Raw genomic sequence first — 20,397 nt, forward strand, 5'->3', positions numbered from 1 at the left:
GCGCTGCAGCGGCGTACATTATCTAATGTCAGCATGCATTATGCAGGAGGCAGATGAGTGACATTAATATATATTAGTGGGTTCATTTGGAATAAATCGGGTGCTTTATGGTGCCGCTGCAGCTGTAAGATGTACTTTAATTTAGGCTTTTTCATAAAATACCAAGAGCGGTTTACTTAGTGTCTTATATTATTAATATTATATTCTTATATTGTCTAAGAAAAGGGAAAAACTTCTGTATTTCCAAATATTATGGTAGATGTGCAATAAGAAACTGCAGTACATGTACAGGATGTTCTATGAGATGTGTTTGTTTTTATAGATGATTAACTATTATTTTCTTAAGGCATGTGAGAATATTAGGTTTCCTTTCATTTATAGGTTATATATAATGTTACTAGTACATTACTTTTTAGTATTAAAGTATATTACCTTGTTTGTAGAGCTTCACTGATGCTGGGTTTTTGAGGCAGATACTGAAATTTGAGAATTTACAAAGCATACAAGTAGGGATGCACTGATCTGGGCTGATGTTTTAAAAAGTGCTTGGATTCAGATAAAAATATGTTTAAAAAGAAATTTGTAATTTCACAATTTTTTTAAAATGTAGCCAATCCAAAATTATTGATGAATATCAAAAAAACAAAATTGCCAGTATATCAGTTTTCCCCTATTTACGTGTGTTGATTTCCATACGCTGGACAGTATTTCGTTGACAAACAAGAAGCCGACACGAACATTTAAATAAAACATTTCACGACCAAATTAATACCCCAGTTTTTAGTCAGTCCTAACATCTGCATGAAAAATCCAGTGTCCGTCTGAGCTCTGGTGATGCGGAGAGCACGTAGATGGTTTGTAAGGGCAGGGTCAGACTAACTGCCTGTCTGAGTGTTTTTCTGTGTGAAATCTTGTTGTGTGTCTCATTTTTCCTGGGGTAGTTTGATCTGTCACTGTCTCTTCAGGTCTCTATCCCTCTGTTCTTTGCTCAAACTAGATCTTTTTGTTCCTTTTTTTGTTTTTTGTTTTTTTACAATGCATTGCGTATTCAGAAGAGGCAGCATGTAGGTATCTTAAAACAATGCGCACCTCCCTGGCTGCATGAATCATCCTTTACTTTCTACTTAGTTTTTTGTGTTTTGTTTCGTTCTCTATTTTTAGCTTTGATTTCTTTCTGGGGTCTGCTTCTTGGTGTTTCCCCCTGTTATGTTGTAGTAATACATATGTCTTATTGCAAGGATGAAATACTAAAGATTTTTTCTTTTACCATGCTGTTCCTGTGTGTTTCTTAGCAGTAGTGTTGTAAGCTCTTGGTAAAAGGGAAATCCACATACTTTCAGTAGGTTTCTTGGTTAACACTCTTATTTTTCATTCATTAGCGCATATTTCTCGAGTGCACTTTTAATTTTTGTCACTGTTTTGAGTTTTGTCTGCTTCGTCGATATCACGAGCTGTCTCATTTTGTCCTCTTCCCTCGACACCGTACACCTGTCTCTCATCTGTTTTGCGCAGCTGCATGGTCTCTCTTTTTGCACGATGTGTGTTGCTCTCACACAGAGTTTGAATGATTTAATATCGCTATCTTTTTTCCCTCTCTCCCTCCCCTCCCTTCTCTCTTTTTGTTTATTGTCTTTCTTTGTCTTCTCTCTCCAGGGGATGTGCTCTTTCAGATGGCTGAAGTGCACAGACAGATCCAGATCCAGCTTGAGGAGATGGTGAGCATGTGGTGGTGGTGTTGCTAAAATCAGCAGTTCTTAAGCCTCGAGCCAGACGGATTGTGGGATGGTTGCTTTGGAGTCACACGATATATTTTAACATTTAATACCCAGCAGGACACACTCCCTACTGTACACGAGTAGCTTCTACTGTAAATCCAGTTTCTAATGGCAGCAACTCTCTTTATTTGCTATGGTTTGTTTACTGATACTCTGATATGTAAATTACAGTCATTACAGACTGAAAACATTCTCATTTCACTTCTCCAAAAGGTCTTTATTTGAATCCAGCAAAGAGTAAATTGGCCAATTGTGGCAACATTAGAAGGAAACGCTCAGTCAACAAAAAGAAACAGCGAGGAGCATCCTGTCTTTAATGTTTATGCAAATTGTGTTAAAGGGTATTTTGCAACTGGAATCCTTGATCTTTTGGATAATAGGTGTCAAAGATTCAAGGTAATAATGATATTTTTTTGTGCAGTGGTACAAGATGCAGATTAGAAACTGAGCAAATATTACATTTTTATGCAAATATTTCATTCGGTGCTGACTCTCAGCAAGTTAAATAGAACTTGGGTTATATGAACATATCCAAAGGAGAGAAGGAAGGTCACAGTATATTATGTGCAGAATCCAGTCTATACTGTCCTGTGTTCTCTCAGCTTACACGTGCACACAGGCAGCAAACTCGGTGCACACTGCCAGACACCCTCCTTTATTTGCATTGTAACTGGAAAAGTTTCACACTTCACGGCATTCCTCTGCACCAACACTAACTCATGAGTGACGTTCCTGTTTTAAAAATAATCTGCTGTGGTTGATCATGTGACTGCTTGAGGTTTCAGTGCATTTTGTTGTTTCTTGCATTGTGTTTGAGGCTTTTCTGTGTCTTGCAGTTAAAGTCGTTCCACAACGAGCTGCTCACAGAGCTGGAGAAGAAGGTCGAGCTGGACGCGCGATATCTGAATGTGAGATTCCCTTCTTCACAAGTCACTAAACTGTGCCGCTCTGATGGGCCTTTCAGCCTCTTCTAGCTTATTGTTTTGGTTTGGCTACACTGTTGCTGTTTAGTTCAAACGCATCACTTTGAAAAATACTTGCTGTGTGCTGTTGGAATAAAAGCTGCAGACTGGTTTAGAAACCACCTGGAGAAACTGGTGGAGACCAAAGCAGCGCTAAAAGAAGACTAACTGATGGACACTAGCTAGCCTTTACTTGATTCAGTCAATTTCATTCATCTCTAAAATGTTGTAGACGTTCATAGACAATGATACCGTTTAGTTACGTCTACCTTGTGCTTTCCTGAAGCATTTCATGGACATTCGTTGGGTACTTCTTCATGTTTCATTTTAAGGAAAAAAAGATCCCGGCTTAATTGCATGAATTTTATGAAAACCACTTGTGATAAGAATTACTGCTTGAGGAGATTCTGATGGCATAATATTCAGATTCATTATGTAACAGGACACCTGCCCCACCACGAGCTTGAATAAAACATCCTGTTGGACCTCTCATGGGAGTGAATTTATGTGGAATACAGTAAGAACCACATTCTCATAAAATCACTGGCTCGGAGTCAAAATGCACTCCTTAATTTTCCACCGGCTTTCATCCAAACCACTGCAGCAAGTTACATAAATCACATCCTATTCTGTCCCGTGAATAGTGAGAAATTCTGGGAAACTGAGGAGTTTTGCACAAAAAGAACAAAATTAAGTGGAGGAATTTATTTGGGGTGATCTGTGTTTGGAATCAGCCCCCAGAGCGTTATGTAATGCTAAACAAAGGGTTTCTAAGCACTCTTGGAGGGCTTTTGGATGAATGTCACTCAAATATGTTTTCAAAAGAATGCTTTAATTTGATTTGCATGTTCCTTTAAGTTGTTAGGAACATATTATATAATGCATACTATTGACATGAACACGCTACAGTTGATGTTGTGATACATACATGTGATACACAAAGAAAAGAAAAACATCTGATCAGGAAACAAAATATTGGGAGTGAGGAGGAGAAATAAGAGACCTCAGTTCTCCTGTCTCAGTGATGCAGAAGCTGACCACTTGTCAAATAAATGTCTGCCTCTGTCAGTGTGAAACATCATCTGCTGATGCTGACACGTGCGAGCAGCTCTGCTGTGCCCCTGCTGACTTTGTGCTGCCCCCCTTCCCCCCCAGGCTGCACTGAAGAAGTACCAGATGGAGCACAAGAGCAAAGGGGAGAGTTTGGAGAAGTGCCAGGCAGAGCTAAAGAAACTGCGCCGGAAGAGCCAGGGCAGCAAGCACCCGTCCAAATATGGGGACAAGGAGATGCAGGTCAGTGTGTGAGTGTGTGTGTCGGTCAATGTAAATGTGTGCAGCTTCTTCAGTGGATCAATAAAGAAAAAAGCAGATGTCTATGGATCACCAGTATCCGTATGGCTATCTGCAGGACCTCTTTTAAAAAAATGCATGGCAGCATGGCTACAAATGCCAGTGCCAAAAAAATGTGATCCGGCTGGCTTCAGGCCAGCATGTGGCGCAGACAACCTGCCAGTCAGCTTCTGCTGAAAATGTCTGTTTCACATAATTCACTCCATCTTTATTTCAGCAGTGTCAAAATTCAAAACGCCAACAGAGACTTTTAGTGAACTCGTGCTGACTTTTCAGTCTACCACACACTCGGCTCCTCCTGGCTCACAGATGCTTTCCCTCCTCCTGATGGGATTTGAGCCTCAGTGCGCCTAGTAATCCGTGACTGCTGCCGGTGCTGATGGGATAGGACGTGCTGAGCTGAATGGGATGTGGCCCCCGACCGTGCATTCGTGCTTTGTGTACCCGGTCTCTGAGGGGAAGTGGAGATAGCGAATGTTACCACTCAGACAACAACACACAAATTTTAATTGAGACTGGAGTTTTAGTGTAGATCATAAAACAGTAGATGCCAACAGACATAGTAATATTTAGTCTACTCCCCAATAGAGTAGACAAAATAAAGCCATGTGGGTTTTAGACCTACCAGACTGATGATTTGGGTAACGAGCATTATCCTGTACATGCTGTTTAAATGTTGCCTCTAAAGTGTGTATAAAATACCTTAAGAACCCAAATAAAAAGTCTATGGGAAAAAAGTGATGAAACTCTTATATATTATACTAATAAATCAAAGAATCTGTAGAGATGTTGCACCTAAAGAAAAGATCTGACAAAGCAACAGAAGCAAAATAGATGCTGATGCATAAAAATTGCTTATGTCCTGCTAGATTTAAATTTCTGTAAATTAAATTCAGTTTTATTTATATAGCACCAATATAATATGAGCCATGTTAACCAAAGCTAACATGGCTATGATCGCCGGTGTTGCACCAGTTTAAGAAAAAACCAAGCATTATGATAAAAGGAGCTTGACTACATCTATTTGGTAACTGTTCAATGCACTCCCACAACTTTTAATAATTTATCTGTGTCATTAGTTGCTGCACTTATCGGCGTTGCATAATATTTGTTGACAGTATCTAGGCCAGGTGAATGGGTTGAGTGAGGCATATTTCTCTCGTGTCCCGGTAACTGCTTGAGCGGAGGCGTGATTAGACGGTGCAAGTCTCTGCGCTCTCATCTGTAGGTGTTGCAGTGACACATGGTGGGCGTGCCCTCTTATACAACCTGCACAGGAGATGCTGCTGTTAGCTGCTGTGATCTGACAGGCTGATAGAGAGTGAGGATGCAAAGGGAAGGAAGATGATATCCTTTTATGTTCTTATGCTTCTTAGTTAACGTTTGCACACGTATGCAGCCTTATATAGGTTAGCCTTAATTGGCTTCAATCCGGAAATCGCTTTTGTTACAGCTGCAGCGTCATAAAGTCAGTTTCAGGCAGATTTTGCTGTCTCCACAGCTGGCTGTCTGCTTACTCAAATGTCACACACACTTGTTTATGTTTGTATATTTGGGTGTTAGCAATATGCTGAATGTATGATTGATGGACCTCTGAAGCTTATATGTGTTGTCAGCACTTACGATATCAAATTAAACTCAGTGTAAAGGGGAATATGGGGCTTCATCTGCTGACAGCCTGTCAAGCACAAAACAAGTACTCACCTGCAGCTGCACTGGGTAAAAACAGAGGTTCACACGTCTCTTTAGAGGTAATTTCTCTGTCACATCAGCTATTGCTGTTTGAACAGAGCACTGGTCCAAAGTATGTATTGTAAGTTCCCTTCCCCTGAAATGTATTACGGTCATTGTTAGCTGACTTGATACTATTTAGAGATCAGTTCTGGTCCAACTTACAAAAATTTACAGAAAGAGAGGTCATCATATATCATGAAGTCATACACAATGTGGTTTTAACTAGGGCTGCTCGATTATGGCAAAAATGATAATCACGATTATTTTCACTGAAATTGAGATCACGATTATTTGACGATATTTATTTAACCCTTTAAGACCTACTATAGAACCAAGTCCACCAGAGCTTTTTTTTTTTTTTTTTACATGCTGTAGTGCCATTTGTGGGTGCATTTCAAGTTGCTATACTTCAATACAACTGTTATAGCCCATATTTTAATAATATGTATGCATTAAGTCCATAGTAATTACATAAATTGCAAAAAAGTGCAATAAACTACAAAAAAAATTGAAAATCGTTTTTGTTTTGTTTACATATATTTCTACTTGGAGAAATTTAAGAGGTTTATCCCTCAAAACTTTAAATACAATAAAGTTGCAAAAAATAGTTTAAAACAACAGGAAATTTATTTTGAGCGTCTTCATAGTTTTATTTTGGAGATACAGCAATTTTTATATACTGCAGGAAAAACAAAAAACAATCCTATGATGCAAATTTGCAAAGAAAACAGCAGGTGCATCATTTCACTGTGGGAAGTGTTACGAACAGCTGATAGGAACGGCAAAGCGTGTTTCTGGAATATTATGTTTTTGTTCCTGCAAGCGCTTTTTATGCAGTTTTTGCAAAGCTATATGTGGAACGAAACTGTGACCGAGGACAAGCTGATGGCATCAGATGTAAGTACAACTCCTCCGGTTTCATATGCAAAACAAATTATTGCGCTAGCTTACACGGTTCAGGTTCTACAGGGATTTAAAAATAGTTACGCAAAACGGAGCGTGCTGCTCTGACCGGCTTTAAAGGGTTAACAATGACTTTAAAAAAATAATATAAAATAGTGTGCAACACCACTGAAGTTTTTTTTTTTTTTTTAACTCTCTTTTCAACCAACGGCAGTCACTCTCCAAATAACTTCTGCTTAGCTTTCCGAGCTTCCCTCGGGTCCTCTTAATCAGCGGTCTCCAACCTTTTTTGCGCCACGGACGGTTTATGCCCGACAATATTTTCACGGACCGGCCTTTAAGGTGTCGCGGATAAATGAGGGAGGGGCTAATAATCGGCTCAGTCATTTTTAATGATCGTTGAAAGCCCAGATCGTAATCGTGATTAAAATTCGATTAATTGAGCAGCCCTAGTTTTAACTTATTGTTATACTGCAAAGAAAACAGGGATCAGAGGCTAAAAAGCTAATTGTGCAGCACATATAAAGGCTGAAGAAGTCGCCCTGTGCTGCTCTGTGGGAGCAGCAGGGGAGGTAATTATTGTGTAATTGTTAGTGTTGCCGCAGTGGATGGCTGCTGGAGCATGAAGGGGGCGGCCAAGTCGGTCGTTCCAAAAATCGATACGGGGGGCTGGGTGGGGGGGTTCAGCTGCAGCATGAGGAACACCAGCACAGGGTCTGTCATTCCCTCTGGGCCTTAATGTATTATTGGGTGTGAAAGCTCCGAGCAAGAGCAGCCACGTCTTCACCTTTTGAGTATGCTAGCATGTACTGTGGACCTCCTGACTAGCCTTAGCACAGTCAGAGGGCAACAGCATGTTTAAAAAGCCAGATTCTTGTTGCGCATCATAAGGGCTCTCGTGGGAATCAGGTCTTGGCAGGAACAAGTGACACCAGGCAAAGGTGAAACACAGATCTGCCTTTTTGTAGCATGGCATACAGCAAGGATCTGGGTGTTTTCTGGCAGCAGCAAGCTTGAAAGTTTGCTTACTTCCTTCCATGAAATGAGGCCATCACTACAGCATCCTCCACTGTCTAACTTTTAATTAAATGATGGCACAGCTCACCGGTGCCTTCTAGAGCAGCGAGGAAGAGAAAACACAGATTAAAGTAACTGCCGCTCGTTCCTCCAGCTCAAGACTGATGTTAATATTAAAGCGGGCAGTTCTCAGGGGCAGCAAAACTTCTCTTTAAGCACAGCACACAGTCTGATGTGTTTGTTATTTGGACTCTAGGTTTAGGTTATGCTCATTAGAACAGTTTTATTCATCCTCCAGTTTAACATTATCATGTTTCAATGGAAAGAATATCAACATCAGTACTTCACATTATGATTAATGCTGCAAGAGTTACAAGGTCAGTACATTTGCAGAATCCCAGGATGATAAGAAGAGAAATAAAATGTTTTTTAAAAAAGCTGAATAGAATAAAAAAGAAACCATTTTCTTCTCCTTTGATATTCATGAACTCTAAACTCAGGAAAACACTGAATATAAAACAACATAACTGAATAATCTTCAGTAATTTAGCAATAGTTGTATCGTCATCCTGTCAAATATGAGCGTTAGTGAGTTGTTTTTATTTTAGATTATTGTAAATAAATATACTCTGTGCTTTTTATGCTAGTTTTTACAAAACAAGACTGACATGGCCTTTTACTACTTTTAGAGACAGTACTAGTAATAAAAGTATTTGATGAATTTGCATTATAATTAGCCGTAATCGAGTCGCACTGGCACTTGAATGAAGTCTCGTCGGTGGTCTCTCATCAGCGCAGAGCCATTTCCCTTTATACGCTTGTTCGACTCACTGCGGTCTCCTAAATCATCGATGTCCTACTGAGAAAAATACACCAGCATGCTTTTCCACACTTTTCTGAAGAAAGTCTCGTCTTTCTGAGATCTCTTCTGTTTGGGGCCAACTCTGAATCTTCCCACACTGATTGATTGCAGAGACTTCAGCTCGTCCATTTTATGTGCAGCTTACAGAAACTGTGAGATGACCACGCTTAGGACACAGATCGTTCGTGTGTTTCATAAAGGGACAGAACATATCTGCAGACACTTGTTTAATGCATATTTCTGCATATTGAGCAACGATGTCACAGATATTCACATTAATCAGCAGTAACACCAATCAAAACTACAATCTCATCATGAGAGGAATGCGAGGCTGATGAGAGGTAAGTGAGAACTGTGCATAGTTAAAACCTTTTTCTTTGTTTCTGTGTGTGTTTATTTTTTTATGGGCGTCTTGTTGAAGATAAGAGGAAGTCAGCTCGTAGCCAGCTTGGCTGTGATTAATGATCTCCCTCTGCCGCTTGTGTGCTCTTGTTCTTCACGTGTAAACACACTTAGCTGGCTCCATCAGACACATTTCTGCGTTACATAACCAGGCTCAGTTGATAAGTCGCTTTAATGGAAATGTTACGAATGGAAAGAGATGCGGTTGTTTCTACATTTATGTGCCGACGCTTTTTTGTTGTGATCATTTCAGATGCAAAGAATAGAATCGCACCCTTTGCTCACATTACAATACTGATTTCTGATCAGCTGTAAAACAGACACCAAATATAGCATGAAATACAAATAGGTTATATACTGTAAATGTAATTATAGTTTAATAACTCTGAACCCTGCTTGTTAGATATCATACGCTACTTTCTGATATCCGAGTTCAAAACTATCCTGCTAATATCCAAAATTACAGCATAAACGGTATATAAACGATGGGCATAGCAACCACGATGTCACCCTTTCTGTTTTCAGCTATAAATTTACACCTGCTGACTTCGAGGGAATTATATTTGGATGATTTCTAACTTAAAAAAAATAAAAAACATTGCTTGTGGCTAGGTCCATCTTTTATGTACCGTCTATAGGATCAACTCCCTTTTGGGGATTTTATTATTGTTATTATTATTATGTTGTTGTTGTTGTTAGAAGTCTGCCACATGTATCTGATAACCAGGTTTTATTTGAAACACATATGCTGTAGGCCTTCTACTCATGAAGATGGGACCTTACTATTTGGGTTTCTTATGACTAGGATCAGCGCTGAGACATCAAAATCAATTTCATTTTATTTTTATGGCTGGCAGGCTCCTCTGGAGGGAGTTAACACAATAGTCTGTTATTACTTTCGCCCTTTTGGCAGTTTGCGTTTACTTTCCTCTCAGTGAGACACAGAAAGCTTTAGCTGTAAGAGCTGGATGTGGAGGTAGTCTTTAACCTCTCCATGTAATGAATGAATTTACCTACAGCCGTACACTGCTTAACATCCCTCTGCGCAGCTCGGTGTCATTTTGAAGAAAACGCTGCAAACGGTACCGATAAGCTTTTTGAATGGCCGTTTCCACCACAGACAGACATGTTTCATACTCAGCAGAGTTTTTGCACCAGTGATTTAGACCATCTTTAATGTGAAAACTCGGTGATTACTTGGACACCATCTCCCTCTGTGCACAGGCCTTAAATGCTGATCGGGCTCACTGTCAGCAGAAACCAGAAGCAGTGTTTGGCCAGATTTATATTTGTGTAAAGGCGGAGCTTTTGGGTGAAGAGTGGCTGATTGGCAGTAACATGAAAAGCAAGTAGGAATCTAATTAGGGCTCCATATCTGAGGGTGATCAGGCTTAATGTAGTGAAGCTGCATGAATAATGGAGAAGGAGCTGTGGTGAAGAAATGCACTTGGATGTGCAGTATATCAATTATCCAGGGATGCTTTTATAAACATTTGCATCCTATATTCCATATACGTTCCTTTCTCATGCATATGCAATGGCAGCATAAGGATTATTTAAGATATAACAGAATTCATGATCTGAGAGATTACATTGACATACTCCTCGTTTATTCAAGGTTTTGGTCTTTTCGAGGAGGTTAAAGTTTTATTTTGATTCTTCTACTGTAGCTACACTTGATTTTTCTACTTGTCATTGTTTCGGCCTACTTAAATGTAATTATTATTACATTATGCAATATTATTATGATGATGATAAACCAAAAAGCTGCTGTTGCCAAATATTTCCCCCCTTCCTTATACAGTCTCTTTAGATAGATCAACCATGTGTAAGTACAGTATGGCTTTTTAAACTAGGTTTTAATACCAGACCCGTTATAACGCAGTACGTCTGCAATAAATCCTAAATAGAATAAAGAAAATGAGTTATGCCCCAAAACACATTCAGGGACTACAGTTTAGTCTAAGCTTGCAGCCCTTTATGTCTACATGCTGTGAGTAAAGGATCTTAGAGGAGGAAGGCTTTAGGCTTCAGATAGAGGAGACCGGTTTGGCAGCTTCTGCTAATTAAATGTCTCCTTTTACGTTTTTCGGTTTCCTTTTGAGTTCACATGGCATTCTAGGAAGATGACATAATCACGAGGAATTCAGTAAATAAACAAGTGACCTCCTCGGTAAACCGCAGATTTATTTCCTGTAACTCTTAAAGAGTAAAATTCTCAGGAAATCAGGCAGAGAGCTGACGGAGGGGGAAACCGCTCCGTCAGTCACTTCCCGGTGATTGACTGCACCCTTCTGGCCGCTCTAACCTCGCGACGGTCGGAATGCGATACCTGCAAGCGGCTCCACCTCCGCTGTTTTTATGACTCATGAATGGCCTTCATCTTCCTCTGCTGCTGCCACTTTTTTGTCACCATTTATTATTCCAGTGTGGGTGATTGGTGCATGTTCAGCCTTTGTTCGCCTACATAAACAACTTTGTTTAGTTCTAAGAGATTGCTCTTTTCTGCTAAATAACCAGATTCAGCCACATGAATGTCTTTATTGTGTAGCACTGAGTTTTACCACCTGCCTATGAGGAGTGCACAGAGCACATTATTCACCCCATCACAGAAACTGGGTGGTGAAAAAGGCTCATAATTAATGGGTATATGTTTCACTTTTGGAAAAAAGGATGATTTTAGCATGAGCAGTCATGCTTTCTGTCTTTGGTTAAACTATAGATACTTGTAGACAGTATCTTACATAGTATCCAGTTTTTAACAAAAGAGTTGCTTTATTTTTGTCAACTTTTAAGCCACAGTGGATCATCTCTCTTCATTTCATCCTGTCACACAAACCCTCGACATGTCTCCCTTCATTACATCCATGAGTCTTCTCTGAGGTCTTCCTCTTTTCCATCTTTAACACGTTTTGTCCAGTATATCCACCCTCCCTCCTCTGCAAATGCCCAGACCATCTCAGCCATCCCGCTCTAACTTTGTCTCCAAAGTAACGGATGCTCTTTTACTAATATTTTGTTTTCATTTTAACCGGAAATTGGTGATAATTAACATAAAACTTAGACGTAGAAGAACAAACAAAAAGTTGGCTGAACTTTGATTAAAATGCAAAAGAAAACCGAGCTTGTGTCTCTTCGTGTGGTAGGATTTAAACCCCCAACCAGAATTTAAATAGTTCAGATGTCCAAAATCTTTGTAATATCAACTGTCAAATATGTCACAGGAATAGATTATATGCATATTTTTCATGACTGCACTCAACCTAGTCTCCGGCACAAATGGGGCTCTGTGCTTCCAACTGTAATCACTTTGTAGTGAAGAGTGAAAGGATGAGATTAATTGCTGGTTGTCTGCAGCTGTTGCCACATCTTACCTGTCAGTCGGGGTCTATTAGACTCATTAAACACCAACACCAGCACAGACAGCCGATCGCTGTGAATGTGTCTTCTTCCTGAAGACCAGTGACCGTCTGTATGAAGACACAGGTTCAGTAAGGAGTGGAGATGACATAGATCAAATAATCATACCATACTCTTATTTATTCCTACTTTTATTACAGTCATAATCTCGACAGAGTTTTAAAGCACTCGCAGTGATAAAGTGTGTAAATGACCCCCAGTGAAGGATTATCGTAAAGCTAACGAGCATATGTAGTTAAGGTTCGGCACAGTATTACACTGTAATAAACACTGCGTGGCTATGAGAGTGTTATTGGTTAAAAAGCAGGAAAAATAAATATTTCTAGAGTTAGTCGGTTCCATAGAGAACTACAAGCCTAAACAATTAAATGCATGATGAACCACTCTCTGCAAAAGCCCTCACTTAACTCCTAAATGTAACATCAGCAGATAGAAAATCCACCACTGCTTATTTCACAATAATGTCTTCACGGCCAATTTTCTCAATAAGGACGAGCGGAAGTGAAAGCCTTCCTGTTTTAATGTTGATCTCTGTGCATTAGATTGCGTGATAGTGTTATTTTGGTGCCTGCACATTTATTTCCACAGATGATTTTTAATTAAATCTCTCAGCCGGCAGAGCGCTATGGCTACATTTTAATTGGAGCACTTACTATTTAAAGGATGAGCTAAAGCTTTACATGAACACAAGCTTACTGTGACGATATTGTTCAGTTTTGCTTTTAAAATTTAGATTTTCTTTAAAAAGTTCAGCAAATTCTTATTTCTATTCAATTATATACAGAAAAAGTCTGAAGAAGCTTTTTTAAAGAGTCAGAAAAGAGTCAGCTTTCCCCTTTGTCACGAGGTTGTTGCCACAGAGAGTAGCTCCACGTGTGTTTTACACCAGACGCTCTTCCTGACACAACCCCAAAAGGGATTTTTGGCACAGATAAAACAAAAATGAATATCATGTCAATAAAATACATCTACAGTGTGAAAAATCAGTTTAACTGGAGTGAACCAGTTTAAAGAGCTGTGAAAACACAAACTATGGACAAAAGTGGTCGAGGGTCAGGTAATGACGTGAATTAATAGTACCTAAACGGGGCTCAGGTTGCTGTGAGAAGGTTACGCGAGCTTATAGCAGCACAACTAAGGGATGGTTTAGGGTGACCTGATCCAGCCCTAATTATAAGATTTATCCAGAAGGAACGTTTTGAGGCTAATCTGGAGAAGAGGGTGTTTGTTTGGTGATCCCAAACCGGTTCCATAGGAGACGGGTCTGAGCTGAAGGCTCCGCCTCCCATTCTACTGTTAGAAACTCGAAGAACCCCAAACCAGCCCGCAGTCTGAGAGCAAAGTGCTCTGTTGGGATAATATAGCACTATGAGGTCTTTAAGATATACTGAGGCCTGATCATTCAAGGCCTTGCATGTGAGCAGAAGGCTTTTAAATTAAATTCTGAATTTAATAGAAAGCCAATAAAGAGAAGCTAATATGGGAGAAATATGCGCTCTGGTACTCTCGCTACAGCGTTCCAGATCAACTGAAGGCTTTTCGGGGAGCTTTTAGGGCAACCTGATAACAAAGAATTCAAGCAGTCCAGTAAATTTCAGCTTTGCATAAAATACTTCAGATGATTTCTTTTTATACATTCAGTTTCCCATGCTGTCGGTAAGTGTGATGTTGATGGTGAGGCAGGAATATTTTCTAAAGAACACATGATTATGCTTCATTAAAGGACTAATTAGTACATCTGGTGCTGCTTAGTGTGTGATGGTGGTTATAGCGCAGTGTTAGGTCATTTAAGTGCTGCTTTCTCTTTTTTAAAAGCTCCAGTCTGCCATCCACAGCACTGGTGCTAGTTCAAACAGCCAGTTGCACATGACAGTGCGTAGGCTTCTAAGTTTCCCTGCAAACCACCGAGCTGCGGTCATTAACGCCTCATCCAGGAGCTCCTTGCTGTCTGGCACTCAGAGAATGTTGTTTCACATTATGTGACACCGTGGGAATCTGAATGTTTTCACTTACGTAAGCGAGCCTGCGTTCATTCTAATTTTGCCTTTGTGTGCCTCAAGGTGATTGTGGATGTGGACGAGTGGCTCCACTTGTTTGGTGGAGAGGAGCCATTCTGCACCCTTACGCAGTACAAGCACTAAATGGACTCAGTGGGCTGAGCCGGTGAAGGAGGTTGAATGAGTTTAAAAGCTCGATATAGCTCGGAAAGAGCGGATTTCAACTAATCTGCGGGAAATTTAGAGCACCAGTCACTGTGATCACATAATAGATATGTGATCAGACAGCCTGAGGGGCCTGACTTCTTTCTGTCTAATTCACGGTTTTCAGGTCTGATGTGCTGTGACATTTTCGATTTAATTTTCAAGGCGGCACACGAAAGCCCAATTTGTCTGCTTTTTATATGTCATGATTGTGATGTATGATGCCTGAGCCATCGAAATTCTGTCCATTATCTGAAGTCATTTAAAGCTTTGATTGTTAAACGGTTGATTCACCCACTTCACATAACAGTTTTCGGGGGTTTTGAGAATAATCAAGACACCGCATCCCTGAACTTCTGTAAAAATACATTTCTGGAAAGAGATTTTGTTCTTAAAAACTTACTCCAGAGTGTATCAGTTTATTAATCACCGGAGTAGATGTTGCGCATTTCCAGTCCAGTTTATGGCGTCCTACTTTTTCCTTGAAACTTGTATTATCAGTCGAGTGTCTGGATTAAGATTGTCCTCCATGTTTTTGTTTCATGTGCTTTCTTTTTGCTCCTAGTATGTGGAGGCCATCAGTAATAAGCAGAGTGAGCTGGATAACTACATCGCTGAGGGCTACAAGAACGCTCTGTCTGAGGAGAGGAGGAGGTACTGCTTCCTGGTGGACCGTCAGTGTGCTGTGGCCAAAAACAGCAGCGTCTACCACAACAAGGTGAGAAGATATTTGATATGTTTGAATTGCTGTTGCTCCTACAACACCATCATTTATGTTGTTCCAAAACCTGAAAAAACAAGAACTTTTATAGGTTTTAAAAGTTTTAGTTTTTTTTAGTTATCTTTGTTTTTACAGTCACAAGGCTGTGACATCACAACAACATGATTGGTCTTCTCACTGACTGTTGGTCGTGGTAGGACCACATTCATAGCTCACTGGTAACTGAGGCATTTCCCAATAAGGGTAGCAGGCTAAAATGCTGTTTTAGGACTTCCAGTTGTGTAACAGGTTTGTGTTATTGTAGGGTCTTTAACTTCCAATGTAAATCGCCTTGAGGCAACTGTTGATGTGATTTGGCGCTACTGTATATAAATAAAAATAAATAAAATTGAGCTTTGGGGCTTTATCAGCTTTATATTTGTATTCCTGGAAACAAATGATGATGCGCAGATCAAAATAATCATTACTTATCTCATAGTGAGTCTTTATGCAGCCCCTCAGTTTATCTTCATCATCTTAAAAAAGATGTTTACCTTTAAGTTGTTACAACTTTAGGACCACCCAGCTTCAACCTTATTGTTTGGCTTCAGAGCCTCGGCGAAAGTATGAATGTATGTTCCCACTTGTTTGGTGGGGAGGAGCCATTCTGCACCCTTACGCAGTACAAGCACTAAAGCACTAAAATCCAATATTTCACTCCAAATGAATGATCATGTTTTCTGCCACTTTTACCGCACATACCGTACAAGCTGTGATAGGAGACGTGTGCCGCTTTATCGTCTTCCTTTACCAATCGCGGCGACCTTCTGCATTTTTCATGTATTAATTCCATGAAAAACCCTAAAGACGCCTCAGATGCATCAGCCAATCACGACTCCTGTATCGCACTCCCTCACAAATGGTAAAATGTGAAAATGTCCGTTTCCTGTTTTGTCTGTTTTGTACAAATGTAAAATGTCAATTATTTTTAAAAAAAAAAGTAGCAAAGGGAAGTGCGAGAGGATGTAGAAGAGGAGGATGGGAGGGAGTGTGGAGGTCGGTGGGAGGGAGAGTGACCTACTTCTGCAAGAACACTTGGTTCAGACTCACTGTGTGTGGGTGTGAAGTGTCTGAATGGGTGATTGATAGACAGAGGGAGGAAGCACAGAACACAAACTGCTGCTGTGATGATAAAACAGCCTTAAAAAAATTGTCTTAGAGGAGTTCACATTAATACTTATTTTTGAAAAAACGGTTCCCACTTTCAGCTTTATCAGTGGATGTGAGGCTCTGAAAGACTCTGATAGTTGAATTAAACTCATGTGGTGATGATAATAATCATTTGTAGTCACCCTATTTATTTAGATTTATATAAATGTATTTTTGGGTGGTTGTGAAGCTCAGGACCAGGTAGTTGCTTCAGACTCAGGGAAGCAGCTGAGGTATCACTATGTCGCCGTTTCTTTGGTTGTAAGAGTATTAGAAATGAAATGTAATCCTAAGTTATTGCTGCTTCGCTCCACTGAACTGTTGAAACCCTGCAGGTCCGGTACTTCTTAGTTACCCTCAGGAGTACATGTACTGTGAGATGACTGCTGAAGCTCTCTGTTACTTTGGGAAATCTCGTGTTTTATTAGTTACTGTAGGCGAGCGGCTCTCTCGTGCTGTTGTCAATCAGCCGAAAAGAAAGAATGAAAGAAAACAGAGCCGCCTTCTCCTTGTCGATTTCTGTCATCACTGCTAAAGCTCTGCCCACCTACGCTCCACCTTAACTATGTGAAAAGCTTAGATTGTTATGACTCATCTTTTTCGCCAACATCCACATGAACCGAGAGAGATTTTTATGAAAACACAAAGCTTTGCGTGGGTCATACTTCATTCATCGCAATTTCACTGATGCAGGTACAAAAAGGAAGCGCTAACAGTGTTTCCTTCTGACCTGCTTTGTTCAGTGATAATTTAAGTCCCCTGAAACAACAAAAGCTGCATTAACTGTGGATAATCTACGTATGTTGTGTACTCACAGCCTTATAGCCACAGGTGGCGTGAGCTGACACGGCCGTCTCTGAGCCCGACGACCAAACTCTCCGTAGAGAACAAGTTTGAATCGCCACTTACATGATGTCACTTTATCAGTGCGAATTAGTTCTTGCTGCACTTTTTTTCCCTTTGTGTATGTGTGAGTTTGTTTGATCATCCAACCCACACGCAGACACCTGACACTGTGGCCCACATGCACTCAGCGGGGCCAGACAACCTTGGAACCACGCTGTGTTTATCCTCCACACCAGCCTGGCATGGTTAAAAGCTGTTTGCAGAGCAGATTCTGCTCGCCGTCTTTCTTTATTCATGAAAACTCAGAACTTCATCATTTATTCACTGATGACAAATGCAAATGAGAAGTATCTTTATGTAACTGAACTACTGTATAATGTATGGCTTCTCATCCCTGGTGGCCTGCGCTGACTGCGTGTTCTTTCTCCTTTTTCCTTTTCCCTTTTCCTTGCATCACCTTTTTGTCTGCTCGGATTATGTAAAAAAAAAAAAAGTGTTGTTATATTGATGCCTACAGGGGAAAAACACTTACAGAAGCGGCTTTATTTCAGAAGGTAAACAAACTAGAGAAATATATGTACACCCACAGCAAACAGGGGCAAGCGCTGCTCCCAAAAAAACAGAAAAATTAACAACTCACGCTGTGGAGCTCCAGCTTTACCTGTTTATTGCGCCACAAAAAAGTGATATTCACAGCACATCTGTGAGCTTTTTTCCTCTTTTTGTCAGCCAGGTTTTTTCTTACAAATAAGAAATATTTTATTTCTTTCTGGAATATTACATAACTGCTTAAGTGGCATACGGCGCATGTGCAGAAGAAGTTGTAAAGTGAGTAGTGACTTTGGCGGATCCGCTGCGCTCTGCTAGTACCCTCTCATTTCCTTTCAGCTACAGATTCAAATGATTTAAAACTTACACATTATTTTGACTACCAAGTATTTCTCATCTCTTTCTTTCAGGGGAAGGACCTTTTAACTCAGAAGATCCCACTGTGGCAGCAGGCTTGTGCTGAGCCCAACAAACTGCCAGACCGTGCCATGTTTCTGGCCCAGCAGATGAGTGGTGCAACGGGCACCATGCCTCCTGGTGCTCATCACCCCGGCCTTCCCATCTCTGAGCCTATTCCTGGTGCTAAACCCCTGCCAGTGCCTCCAGAGCTGGCAGCCCTCAGGGCCAGCGGTGGCATGGGACAGCAGGTGAGTTCTTCTTCTGGCCTGATTTAGTTTGCCAAACACTGGTACACCCGTGTGCTTTGTTTCTTCACGCTCACTTACGTGTTAGAAATAAACATCTGTTACTATTGTGTTCCAGTGAGCTCGCTGTGGGCTTGTTGTGATAGAGATTCAAGCTTAGACTACAATGTACAATAGACTGTATGTAAAAGATGGGTGTAGCCACCATGATGTCACTCACTAGTTAGTGAATTTCCATGAAGTCTTCTGCTGTTTTCACTGTTTCTAGCCATTGGAAAACAGCACAGTTCAAAGAGTCGCCCCCTGCAGGCAGTTAGAAAAAATGCACCCAGAAGCTATGTCAGTCTTTTTTTAAAGAGTTTTCTGTTATGGACACTTTCTAACTCTTGAGGTTTGAGAATGAGCGGTCAACTGCATCGGGGAATCCCTCAACACATCCTCACAAAATCTGGGTCAAGGGAAATGAAATCATTTGGTCCTTATATCCTCAGGCTCTTTGGCACCCTGCCCCCTTCCTTCTCCTCCTGCAGGCTCAAAAATGAACACAGACTTTCAAGATTCAAAGACTTCATCATTTTAATTACGGTGGTGCAGATTAGTAGAGTTTTATAACGGCAGACTAAATATACTTTGAAATTCTTTTTGCCGTCTCCCAGCTACTCCTTAAGCTTATCTTCAAATCAGCGTGAACTCAAATAGTGTTTTCACTAATCACAATTTCATGACCCAGATCTGCTCTCCTCCTTCATTATCACTAATGAGCTTCAAGATGTTGCGTAACAGCCTTTTGTGACGTAACGAGAAAAAATGTTTGCATTTTAATTGCCTGCATGCAGAGGCTGATGGGAGGTGTGGAAGGAGGGATGCCTGTGATGAATGGTACGGCCGGCGTTCATGGAGGAGAAGACTACCAGCAGTGGATGGAGGGCAAAATCGCCCAGGGCAAAGCCTCACCGCAGACTCAGCGGCACGGAGGCGAGGTGTACTCCAACACCCTACCTGTGCGCAAGGCCGCCCCAGCCAAGAGCAAGACCACACTGAGTAAGGACACACACTGTGGGCTACATTTATTCTGTCGTGGTGTTTAATCTAACATGTCCTGGCAATAATCACACTAACGCTGCACTTTTCTGCTGAGCAAGGATGCTGATGAAAGGACTCATTAACTGACTTCATAATCCTAAATGTATTTTAAAATTAAGAAAGGCTCAAAAGACTATATGTAATATAAAAGTGGCAGACACTTTCTCCAGTCCTGCATGGCTGTTTTAGTTTTAGAGAACATTTGCAGTTTGGTTCAGTCTTATCAGCCTTATTTCAGCCCCAGCTCTAGCAGCTCGTTTCACAAAGAAAGCTCCACAGTGTCTCTCTGCACAGCAATAAACAGCAAAGTGACGACGAGACTTAGCTTCAAGAAGAAAGGAACCTCTAGCAGTCACATATAAAGCAGTCAGATATAGGTGAAAACACAAAAGAGCAAAGTCTGAGGAAAAAACAACATAATTACAGCAGTAATATTCAAGAGGATAGAAAACGGCACTCCAAATAAATGGTTCTCTTTGTTTCCGGCAGCTGGATATATGAAAAGACCATCGTTTGCTTGGCAGAATATTGTGAGCCAGTGTTATTTCAGGGCGGTGAGTTTGCCAGCTTGTTGTGGAGTTGTTCTGCTGTTTAGTGGCAAAATGAAAATATCTCGAAAAGCAAATTTAACTTGGCATTCAGCGTGCTTTTAATCACAGTGAATGTACTGGAAGGTATATTTCCAGAAAAGAATTACTGCATCTCAGATATAGAAAAAGCTAATGAGATGACCCGGCTGC

At 40.6% G+C, this 20,397-nt stretch overlaps 1 protein-coding gene across 13 annotated transcripts in view; it reads left to right on the top strand.

Annotated features, from left to right (window-relative positions):
• baiap2b (BAR/IMD domain containing adaptor protein 2b) overlaps window positions 1–20,397 on the top strand; it is a 76,687-nt gene that overhangs the window by 43,911 nt on the left and 12,379 nt on the right. For 10 of the 13 annotated variants that reach the window (XM_026177867.1, XM_026177870.1, XM_026177864.1 and 7 more), the window contains 7 exons: window positions 1,053–1,064; window positions 1,654–1,715; window positions 2,612–2,683; window positions 3,893–4,030; window positions 15,192–15,344; window positions 18,341–18,577; window positions 19,411–19,615. In XM_026177867.1, coding sequence (XP_026033652.1) covers window positions 1,053–1,064; window positions 1,654–1,715; window positions 2,612–2,683; window positions 3,893–4,030; window positions 15,192–15,344; window positions 18,341–18,577; window positions 19,411–19,615 — 879 coding nt within the window. The remainder of the gene's footprint in view (window positions 1–1,052; window positions 1,065–1,653; window positions 1,716–2,611; window positions 2,684–3,892; window positions 4,031–15,191; window positions 15,345–18,340; window positions 18,578–19,410; window positions 19,616–20,397) is intronic. The other 3 variants (XM_026177868.1, XM_026177876.1, XM_026177871.1) reach the window with 1 other exon arrangement.

The sequence above is a fragment of the Astatotilapia calliptera genome, chromosome 8 (genome assembly GCF_900246225.1).
Source record: "Astatotilapia calliptera chromosome 8, fAstCal1.2, whole genome shotgun sequence".
Classification (NCBI taxonomy): Eukaryota; Metazoa; Chordata; class Actinopteri; order Cichliformes; family Cichlidae; genus Astatotilapia; species Astatotilapia calliptera.